Here is a 12,076-nt window from a genome sequence, read left to right on the forward strand (position 1 = left end):
GTGAGTCACTTGGTGCCGTTACACGGGGCAGGGCCTTGGGGAAGCGGCCTGGAGCGATCGGAACTGCCCTCTGCGCCGCAGCCTCAGCGCTACAGGTTACACTTCTGCACATCTCTAACGAGCGTAGCCTTGTTCTTGGTTCTAATTAACATCAAACACGCTTTTCACTGACTATACAGAGGTTGTAACGCTCGTTACTTAATGTGAACTATTTAAAGGCTTGGCACTGAAATAAATCAGAATTTTGAATTTCAGTTTAATTTCTCATCAGTTAAAATCGTCCAGCAATTACCCTCTATGCTGAGTTACCTGTAAATAAATGTAACTGTTTTCCCCATTATATTGCATACAAATCCCTGAGTTATTTTAAGTATTTTGAGATTAACCTCTGTTAACTTTGTGCCAACTGCTAGAAAAAAAATAAAGCCACAATCATTTTCCAGTAACAGAAGTTGCACTTTGGCAGGCAATATGTTCTTTCTTTAGTGTGTTCTTGTCTTTAGCATATAGATGTTCATTGAGGGAAGTAGCTTGCTGTTGCTGGAGAAACTAATGGAAGATCTTACAGGTAGCTGACACATCTTAGCACACGGGTTCGACGTGGGAATCCCACGTTGAAAGCCTGGGAACTGGGTGGTTACTCACTGTATCCCTACTTCCTCACTTCTAGGAAGTGAGCCTCACAAATAGGGGACCATAGAGTTTGAAAGGTTTAAAAATTATTTACTGGGGCAGGTCACTTTCACAACAGTTTAATACAAAGGGGGATGCCTGATACTGCATTTTTGATTTTAAAAATGCTTAACCATACATGTAAGATTATTAAAGGAGTAGAAGATACTTAAGTCAAAGGAAAGCACGGAAGTGTTAAGCTACAGCTGTGCAAACTTCCTAAATAAAACTTCATAGCAGGGTTTTGGTTTTTTTTTTCAGAAATACATTTGAATGGGAAACAGGTCTGTTGCTTCTTAGCTAGTCATGGTATTTTGCAGGAGTTTTTCCTTGAAATCTGAAAAAACAGTTCACTTTAAACCCAGAACTTCTCACACATTATTCTGCACCCTTACCAGGTTTCATACAATTTTCAAAGAATAGGTAAAATGGTTCAAAAGTCACCTGTTCATCTACTGAAAATACCAGCTGGAAAACGTTTTTCTACAGTTTAAAATTGAAATATCTAGTTATCAGAATGCTGCCCAGACTTTGGAATAACATTTACCCATTGTTCCAAAATGCAATTAAAAAAGTATAACTTAAAGCACCATCTTCCTATTTTTTTACCTGAAAGCGTTGTCATTTCATGTTCTTTTTCTTGCAGCACCTGCCAGCGTTCGTTGCGTCCATAATGATGTCGTGGTACCCGACTTCTCCGCCTACCGTCGTCAAGACGTGCAAGATGCCACCACATCTTCTCAAAGCAGCAGTGAAGCTAGAAAAGGGTTTTCCTACCTGGTGACTGCAACGACATGTGTAGCAACTGCATATGCTGCTAAGAGCGTTGTCACCCAGTTTATTTCCAGCCTGAGTGCCTCTGCAGATGTGCTGGCATTGTCAAAGATTGAGATCAAGTTATCTGACATTCCAGAAGGCAAGAACATGGCTTTCAAGTGGAGAGGGAAGCCCCTTTTTGTGCGTCACAGAACCCAGGCAGAGATTAAGCAGGAAGCTGATGTTGATTTGGCTAAACTGAGGGATCCGCAGCATGACTTAGACAGAGTACAGAAACCAGAATGGGTCATATTAGTAGGTGTGTGCACTCATCTTGGTTGTGTGCCCATTGCTAACTCTGGAGATTTTGGCGGTTATTACTGCCCTTGCCATGGCTCCCATTACGATGCCTCTGGCAGAATCAGGAAAGGTCCCGCTCCCTATAACCTTGAGGTTCCAACTTACCAGTTTCTTGGTGACGATTTAGTGGTTGTTGGCTGAATAACAAGGTGCTTGCTCACTTTCATCTTCCTGTGAATGTACACTCAAAAGGGTTAACAGATTGTGGAATACTGTAAAACCAGATGATCCTGAAAACCTATTAGCTGTCTAGGTTCTCAACCAGAAGTATGTTCGAATACTTCCCTGTGTTGAATCTGAATAAAATCTTGGAGTGAGCACTTGTTCCTGACTTCCAATAACGTGTATTTATTTGTGTACTGACTTCTAGTGTGTCTGGTCAGAGAGATCTTACATCAGACACACAATATGTTTATGGAGCCCTCCTGAAGGGCTGCTGATTCAAGACAGACACTGAACTACAAAGCCATTATTTCCTTAATACCACATATTCTCATTTTTTTGTTGTTCGTTTTGTTTCTACTGCATTATGGGGAAAAAAAATCTAAAAAAGATCTTGCTATGAACTTCTAACAGGGTTTGGAGTCAGTTTCAATAGAGAGTCCTTTTCCTTCCAGTCTATTTTATTGTTTGTTTGTTTTCAAAGGAAGTGAAGGAAAAAGTAAATATAAGCCTACCTAGAAAGAAAACTCTTTTATATTGGTCAGAGGCAGATTGTAATTTAACCCTTGTGATTCGTTAGGTCCACTTGTCAGAACTGAGGACAGTTTTCCACACAGCATCTGTACAGTCATTAACGTATGTTCCTGCAACCCAAACGAGGCAGCATTCTCAAAGGCACAACACAGTTGTCAAGGACACTTGCCACTGATCAACAAAAAAAATCTACATTAAGAAGAAACTCCTAGGGTTTTAGGAAGAGGGTTCCTAAACAGTTCAGGTAGATCTGAGGAACACAGTAGGTCAGTTCCCCAGGTAAAGGAGTGTCCAAGCAATACATTTCTCATCAGTAGAAGTGACAAGTGACAGAACAACAATGCCTCTTCTCCAACCCAAAAAAGTAATTTCTAGATGGGAGGAGAGAGTTTAAAGCTACTGAAGGTTGGTTGTCCTCCATGGATAATATTTTCTCAGCTACCTACAGCTGATGTTTATTTTATGTGTTAATTGCTTTTATCCTCCACAGAGCTGGTAGCACTGTTCATTATTCAAATGATTTACATTCTAAGACAATTTTTTGTTGTTTATAGTGTTGGAAAGCTCTGGCTGTGATCTGTATTAACTGTGCCAGATTTCCTGCTTTCAAGTAATTTATTTTCCTTATGTTGCAGTAATAGTTTTGAAGAGATGGCTAAATGAAAAATACCTTTCATGTTAGTAGTGCAGGTGATCCTGTCCTTGAAGGACTTCAGTGTTTCATGTCCATTAAAATCTTTCAGTTTTGCTGACCAGTATAGGCTTTTCAATCACCATGGAAATCTAAATTTTCTATTGTAACCTTTTAAAAATACACCATTTACATGGGCTCAGATCAAAAGTATCCATTAATCTGGGGTCTGGTTTAATACACCTAGAATGGTGGTGTTGGGGTGGCTCCCCAGGCTATAGCACCTCATGTGTTCAGAATAGCGCTCCCACCAATTCTGCTACCATTAAAAGTGCTTGACAGTCCTGCAAATCACTACCTTAATTCAAAGCCTGGAAGAGGAGAGAGAAATGTGATGACCTTCTGCAAGCAGCTAGAGGAACTGCAACGTGGCACAGGAACCACAGCACCACCAGGGAGACACCTCACGCCTCTGCAGTGCCATTCCAGAGCATCCTCCCTTGCTTTTCCTGAAAGCTGGGAATTCACCCCTATGCAACTACAGCAGCAAATGAAAAAGGAACAGCTTCCAAGAACTACTTTTGTCCAAAAACCAACCAGTTAGTTGCAAACGTAATACACTGCACTTGAGAAATTATTTAGCATAATTATGACATTTTAAAAGCTACTGTAAAAATATCAATTATAACAGCCTTTATTCTTGCAGAAAATATTTAAGTGGGTTTTTTTAAGTGGGAAAATACAAGATCTTTCATGCACTAAAAGCAGAGGAAGAACACATCTTTGTAATGAGAAGGCTTTATCATAACATGGTCACAAAATAATGTCGTGTAAAGCCTACAAGGAAATACTGACCTCAACATTTCAAAACTTCTAGATCTCAGCTATGATTTCAGCTTTTCAAATGATACCATTGCATTCCACTTCTAGAGAGAAACAAACACAATATAGGTTTTGCTTGCAAAGTTGGTATCTACTCCCAAGATCACATGACACCCTTTCTGCATTCCAATACTCCTGGAAATCAAAGAGGCGAAACACAAGAACACAGATTGCTCCAGTGGGTTATGCTGTACAGGCTCCCTGAGCACATACAACTGGGGCCAGGCAAGCTCACCTGTACAGCCTGACAGATGGCTTTTGTATTCCTGCAATTGATTGTCTTAATTAATCCAGTATTTTTCTACAAAGGAAGCATAAATATCTTCAAAGAGATCTCGAGTCAGCATGAAATGGTTTGTTGCAATCGAAGCGCATCACAGGAGCAGGTATATCATCCTTCAGGTAAAACGGCCGCCTAAATCTGCCTCATTTTATGTACTAAACCAAATGGTGCTGTGGGGATTCCGTCTCAAGTGGCCAAATAAATACACCACAAACAGCAATGAATTCCAATTTCCTGATTGCCAGAGCCCCCCTGCAGACAGCGTGGCCAGTCACAGCCTCTGCACCTTTGGTGAAGAAGATTTAGCAACTTACAAAGAAAAATCTCTGTGGAGATTTGGATCTGTGATTGCATTTCTTCCCATCATGTTCATGGTATTTAAGCCATTTCGCTTCCACAAAGCTCAGAGGCAGCAGAAATTGCCACATTGTTCTGTGGTTTTTATCTGTCTTTTATTCACCAGTAGTCTCTCATTGGTATATTTCTCCCAGGTAAGATCTAATCTTTTAACATTCTTGGCAGTTTCATGTATGCTGCTTTTTTTGCTGTCTTTACCCAAGTGAGCTTTAAGGGAATGTTTTTTAGCTGATTTGTATTTGTTTAGACAATACAAAAGTTTTCTCCGTTTTCATCTGTTATTAGTTTTATCAGTATCAGTTTGTTCTTTATGTGAGGAAAAAAAAAATCCAAACATTGCATGTATTTGGTCTCTAACTTATATTCTTTAGACTTAGTTGCAAAGCCATTCTTGTTTCTGTGCAGTTTCTGGAAGCATCTACATCTATCTGTTGATATTTCTATTTTGAAATAAATTACAACAATTGAATAACGCTGAAGTCCTTGACTAGAATTATCTTTAGAAACTCAATTAATAAATGTTTATAAAAACACTTTCATCTAAGGATCTTAAAGACTGCTATTACCATTATCTTCTAAGCTGCATCCCAGTCACGCTGCAGTGTGTGTTCCTGAATGACACGCTGCTTTGAAGTCTTTAAACTACACAAGAAAGTCGTGGCTTAGGGATGTTTTTGACAGCTAATTGTAGTTTTTGATAAAACTCTTCCAACCCACTCTGAGAACATAAGTCTCAGTGTTTTCATTATTCTTGGTTCATATTTTATTTAGGCCAAGATTAGCTTGTCACTCACTCGTCTCCAATCTCTGACTACCCAGCAATGTCCTTCAGTGTAACCACAGAAATCCCTCTATATGTAGCGTAATTTATTTCTGTTTCATTTACGTAATAATCTCTGATATATCCAACTCATTCTGCCAAATGGTTATACTTATACATAATATTTTTCAGACATATTGGTTTAAAGTCACATTTACTTTCAGCTGTGAAGGGTAATTTAGGTATGACATAACTACTATTTAGGCACATCTCTAGGTCCTGTAGAGAAGCTCTTATCCTTTCCCCCGTGACTATTTTAACCCCAGCAGAATGACGCTGTCTGATAAGGAAAGGCAATACTCAATACAGTTACTTGCAGAACAGCGTGGGTAACTTGAAACACTGATTAAGGCGAGGTAGTCCACCACTAGCCAGCTCAGTGTGCAGGTTATAGCAGTTCATATGCTCTGCAGATTCTTCACAGACTTGCACCAACCTCCCACTGGGCCAATACATTTGATCAATGACTGATCTGAATTTCAATTCTTTTAAACTCATTTTTCATGCAGTACAAATCAGAGGAGAAGAGTATAGCAGGAAGAGTAACTGACAGAAATCTTAAGGAGGTACGTTAGAAGTAGGCTACTTTTGCTGGCATAGTATTTAGCACCAGGTCATAAATTGTAATTGGATGAGTCTCTCCACACAGAGAAGGAGAATAAGTGGGTGCAAAGATGCTTAGGAAGCATTTTACAGCTCTGCAATGGCACAGGAACCTGACTAACACTACTCAAAACACTGCTCTTTTAAAGACACATTTAGAGGAGCAGAGGAGAATTTTCTGGTTTCAGGATGAAGCAACATCTGCCACAACACAGACATTGTTCAGCTACCAGTTAAATCCTTCCAATGCACCAGTTAGATCATCTCCAAAATGAACAACAAATAAATGGGGCAAAGAAGGAATAAAAAGCATGCAGAGAAATCATCAAACAATAAATGTAAAGCAAAAGGAAGGAAATACACACAATAGGTTACACAATATTATTGCCACAGAATGTGGGGAAGGCAGAAAAATACAGGCAGTTTAACAAGTGGAATAGAAAATTCATAGAAGAAGGTCCATCTGTGGCTTTTGAACACAACGCTCCAGGCTCAGTCTCCAGTTCAAGAGAAGCCTACAGCAGATGACTGCTGGAAACTAGAGGAAGGACAGCTCTAGTCTTGCGTGTTTCTTGTGCTCTTTCCAGAAGTATTTGCTACTGGCTGATGCTGCAGTCAGGGTGGGCCAGCCGTGACCCCACACAGTATTTCTTAAGCTCTGAGTACAACAAGGAGCTCACTGGCATTGGTAATTATCTTTTTCAGTGGCAATAATCTGTCCTGCATTTTATGATATCTATGATGAAGCAACGGCCTTCTACAGATTTATTTAGAGCTCTTTGAATGAAGTACCCTATATATAGTGGGTGACAGTTACCAGTAATGTTATTGTTATTATTATTACTGTAGAGAAGATTTCAGTGTAAAAATGTTTATAGAGCCAAGGTTTATACAGACTGATTTCACATTGCACTATCTACGCTAATATACTCCACTGAATAGAAGAACAGAATAATTCTAAGATACACTGAACGCAGAGGTTTGAATAGCAACTGTAATGGCTCCCTTAGAGCCAAGCCAATTCCTGAGCAAATATATAGCTCACATTTCATCTCCCAAATGAGACAGGAAAAGGCCAGTAAGAACATTCCTCATAAGCAAAAATGTTTAAAACTTGAATATAGACTTTTAAAACTTGCATATATTTTAAATTATTGGTACTTGGCTGCTCTGTAATGAAAGCTATGGTCAATAAATATCTCTGGGCAAGAGAAGGATGATCTTTGATATATCCAACAGCTAGGAAAAATATCTCAGCATAGGATACTATTTGGGTTTGCATCAGTTCTTCATCTTTACTGTGCTCTTTGGATAGTGTTCTGATCCCTGCTGCCCCAAGTACCACAGGTAGCAGTATTCAAAATATCACAAATTTCCCTGAATTTTTCCAAATTTTAACCACAGCAATGAGATCAGCTTGCATCCATCATGGTTTACTTTAATGTCTCCAAAGTGCTTCTTTTTAAACTGAGGCTGGTGCAACTGTAGCCACCAAATAGCCTTTAATCAGAGTAGCTAGAAAATAATGTACTCATTTGCTTAATAACATTTGTTGCTAATGTCACATACTGATGCACCATTTAATTACAGAATTAGCTAAGTTACGTCAATGTATTATAGAAGTTGCTTATGAAAATGATTGAATAAACTTTGGACCAATCCCACAGTACAGCACCAACCTCCAGATTAAGTGGGAACAAGACTTCATCTGCTAATACAAATTTGAAGGAACTGGTCCAATGTTTTGAAAATAAAGTATTTTTTTAAACTATTAATTATTTAATCAAGCCTATTTACCTTAGGATGATTATCTACTTATTTAAATCTTGTTAATACAGTTATTATTCTTCAAGCATTTATGAAAAAAAAATAGGTAAGCTATCTGGTTTCTGTAAATAATATATTAATTAAATTTTCTTCAAACAAAATAATTAATTCTGAACAGTAACACTGCATTATAAAACAATTCCTAATAAAACATGCTGTAATTATAATTCCAAAGCTCACATTATTTTTGAAACTTGTGTTGGCTTTTAGATTGATTATAATAAAAGCAAATTACTGTATGTTTTAATAACATAGTTGTCAAATAAAGCCATAATGCCCAACTGATGACTCACCACAATGTATAATTCCCCATAAAAGCTAACTGACAATTGATTTTCTTAAATACTGAAAGAATCCATCATGATTAACACTATTACAATGAAATCCAAAGGAATTAGAAAAGATTTATCTCTAATTGAGCATTTCTGCAAATACAAGACCTACTGAAGGGAAAAGCAAAGTAGGTTAGAAACACAGTGTCCTCTCTCCTAGCTCACAGACAAAATATGAATTACAGGCTGTAACCGGGGGGGCTGGTGCTTTTTTGTAGGTGCCTCACGGTTTATACACGCTGCCGTGATGAAGCATCGTGGTGCATTGCTCCCCTAGTACTCAGGCTCTGTCAGCACACTCAGCTCTGGGATCACCATCTCACTGCCTGTAAATCCCTGACTGAATTTACTCTCGTAAAGAAAATTGTGGGGAGGAGAAAACAGTAATGTTACGGAAAACAAGAAGATGACACCACCAGCAGCTATGCAGTGTATTTTACAGGGAGTTGGTGTGACAGCCTCAGCTGCCCCCTAAGCGCAGGGGGTGGGTTTCATGCTGGGGAGGAGCCAACAAAGGGGACACGGAGTTCCTTGCTGCTCCACATCAGCCCCATGCAGGGGGCACGTGGCCTCAAGCGCTTGGAGAGAACCTGTGGACCTGTATTAGAAGCAAGTGTGCCAGCACCTACAATGAAGCAAGGTAATATGAAGTGGAAGCTCATGAGGGAGACAGGCAAAGACCCTCACTGCCCTGAAAACTGGATACCTGGAGCAATAAATTTTTCTATGCCATATTAAATACAAATCAGGAAAGCCAGTGAGCATGATTATTGTGTATCAGCTTGTCTAAGGAACTTTAAGCAGTAATTAAAATAAAAAGACGTTCCCCTGCCCTGGGGAATTTTTGGTGTGTAGCTCTCCAATGTCATGGTGACAGGTTAGTCTTGTCCTTCACTAAACTTCAGTAGGGTCCTCATGGGAAACTTTAAAAAGTTGTCGCTGTGGGTGGGATACGTTAGAAGGTACAACTGACACAGTAGAACATAAAAAGATGACAGGCTATTGCTGTATGAGCACATGGCAATTTACATTAGTTATGCACACTCAAGAACCCTCTGTACAGCCCAGAGAACTTGCAGCTCAAGGGCAGGAAGATACTAGGTTGGCTTTTAAACTGCTTTAGCTTCTTTTTAATGCTTCAATACTATAGGAGCAGCCAGCACCATTTGGACAGCCCTTCTTCTATCCAAAATATTCAGATCTTCCCTGGTATTTATGTACAAATCTTTTCCCTTACACTTCTTACTGTGTGCATTTCATTCCCAGCTACTGCAATGTCAACTTGTTTTCTACAGTACCAGACTTTTCCCCTTTTTGATTAAAACTAAAAGAGAAAGGATGTTGCTTATATTCCTGAAAAGAAGACAAACGAGGTTGTTCCTGTGCTTTAATGAGAACACAGAAATGGAAAGCTGAGTCATACAAACTAGAGTAGTTTTGAAAGAGATGTCTCAGTTCAGTACAACGATATCAAATTAAAGAGGAATATAAAGTCAGGTAACAGTCTATCTAATTAATCCACCTGCATTTACCATGTTTTTACCACGTACGAACAAGTAAATTACAGTTTTTAAATAACACTTGTTTTCCTCACACCCAGAAACAATTTTGCAAGTTTAATAAAAGAAAAATTCATTAAGATGTTTTCATGCTTTGCATACCTAACACATTGTGAAGCAGCCTAACCCTGCAGAGGTGGTCTAGGAAATTCTGCCATTTGTGTACACCCAGCTCACCTGGACTAAAGAACAGAAATGGTTTCACTAGAGAAGAAACACTATTCCCAACCCACAATTTTCTTTTCTATTAATTTCAAAACTGCCAGGGAATTATTTGATGCTTTCCTCAACAATTAGTAGGAATTATGAGATACTTGGATTTAATATCCAGCTTCCAGATGGCAACTAAGGAATTTAGCAGCCCATTTTAAATCTACCTTTGTGTAACTAAGTTGACTCTGACAATGAGTTCAATCTGCTCCCTGATTGCTTTGTCCTTTCCGTCATTTAGTCTAGTCACACAGCACTGTAAAAGTCCTCCTCCTGGGCCCATCCCATCATCCCTCCTATTCATTCCTCTGCTGATTTTTTTTTTTTCCTACCACCCTCTTGAAATAAAATTCCTGATCTCATCTTAAAGGGCTTACAGAATTTTCTTTCTCTGCTTGAGCCTTCATCTCCCTTCGCTCCTATTATGGTACATTCCCTTCCAGACCTCTTTTCTCTGCTGCCTCCTTAGGGCTGGATCACAGCTCCAGGTAACTCACAGCATGTGATGGAGCAGGAAGGGGAGAGCTGGCAAGACCATATTTCAGGAGCTTCGGTCTATTGCTGGATTTTCAACTGAAACACGTAGTTATTCATCAACATAGGAAATTACACATGAATATATCAGCATTTACAAACTCCTAAAGATATGGAAGCTTAGCTGGTGGGGAATCCAATGTTTCTAAACTGCCAGATATGAAGCTGGAAGTGTAAGATGTCTGTAAACCTCACACTAGAAAGCCTTGAATCCAAACTCAGAGTCATAATTTGCCTCCCAGTGCAATGGTTTAAGCTTCCTGACTGCCCATTAGCTCCAGGAGATTGCAGTGGAGCACAGAGCTAAGCCAAGCTGGTCAGAGCCTAGGAGCCATATTCTACATTGTTATGTACAAACACTTCAGTCAGTAAATTATGTATGTATATGAAACAAACAAAAAAAGCCCTTAACCAACTCCATTTAAAAAAAAAAAAAAAACAACCATAAACTGATTAAAATAACTTAAAGAATGCAATTATTCAACAAAACCAATTTCAGCATGCAATTTTGAGATAATAGGCTAAAACGTAACAGAAGGCACACCATTGCCTGTTCAAAAGCTGGTCTGATAGGAATGACAATAACACAAACAACTGATAATCCATTTATTGTCCAATATTCTACAAGGAACAGTTAGAATGGTCAAATCCTTTGGAAAAGAGCTTTGTGTAACACACTAACTATAAAACCATAATCCTATTTACTATTTTCTCTAAAACAAGAATATGAGAGCATTGCTCAAGTGGAAAGCCACGTATATCTTTGTGAGCTACGCATAAGTGGATAATGACAGCCAGGCTTCCTCTCCCTGATCAGTTCTGGGGAACTGCCTTCAGAATGAAAAGTACTAAATAACCCACGTTGGTTTCTCTTCTTTGGGTGTACTTTTACATCTATCTGTCATCATACTGAGGAAAATCATCCCTGGTTTCTGATAAATACTGGGAAATTCTAAAAAGAAAAAAAAGCAAAACCAAATCACAGCACAAGATAGGAATTGCTTGTGGATGTCACTGTCAGAAAACAGTAGCGAAGGGAGTCATTTATTGAGTTCACTTAAAAGGAAGCCAAACACTGAAGACAACTTCTGTCCATGTAGAATAATATTAACTACTCAATACTACAAGTCTTTATATTTCAAATTAATTACCAAATAAAATTGGGAGAACAGTGTTTTTCTTTATTTGGCAAAAGGAAAAACATCCACTAAATATCTTGCTCGGAGAGCATTTCTGCATCCCTCTATCGGAGTCAAAACACTGATCTTGCTAGAAGTACAGTGTGATTATCCATGGACAAAACAAGAATGCCTCAGATTTACATTAAGTTGGGTGCCAACTCTAGTTTGTGCATATGTGTGTGTGTTTGTTTACGCGCATGCACACATAGAGTTAGAGGAGTCAGTCATTTAACACAAGGACTGCTCACGTTACTCTTATTCTGAGGGGTGAACATCTGTGGAAATAGGAACTTCATGTGCAAATAGGAATTTCTAGGCTGAGGACGTGGTTGCATACTTTTACAAGAGGATTGCTACCCTCTTGGAAAAAAAA

At 38.9% G+C, this 12,076-nt stretch overlaps 1 protein-coding gene across 1 annotated transcript; it reads left to right on the plus strand.

Moving 5' to 3' along the window:
• The first annotated feature begins 510 nt into the window (after positions 1–510).
• Positions 511–2,113, plus strand: UQCRFS1 (ubiquinol-cytochrome c reductase, Rieske iron-sulfur polypeptide 1). Its single transcript, XM_010163136.2, has 2 exons — positions 511–568; positions 1,319–2,113. Exons 1-2 carry the CDS (start codon positions 511–513, stop codon positions 1,927–1,929), a joined length of 669 nt encoding a protein of 222 aa, XP_010161438.2. The 3' UTR covers positions 1,930–2,113.
• The last annotated feature ends 9,963 nt before the right edge of the window (positions 2,114–12,076 follow it).

This window comes from Antrostomus carolinensis, unplaced genomic scaffold (genome assembly GCF_000700745.2).
Source record: "Antrostomus carolinensis isolate BGI_N321 unplaced genomic scaffold, ASM70074v2 scaffold21292, whole genome shotgun sequence".
NCBI lineage: Eukaryota > Metazoa > Chordata > Aves > Caprimulgiformes > Caprimulgidae > Antrostomus > Antrostomus carolinensis.

Bases quoted from the DNA above. Each gene is read 5' to 3' on its own strand.
- UQCRFS1 (XM_010163136.2), top strand. From the start codon at position 511: ATGTTCATTGAGGGAAGTAGCTTGCTGTTGCTGGAGAAACTAATGGAA. The intron at 569-1,318 runs GTAGCTGACACA...TTTTTCTTGCAG, and splicing joins ACTAATGGAAGATCTTACAG to CACCTGCCAGCGTTCGTTGC.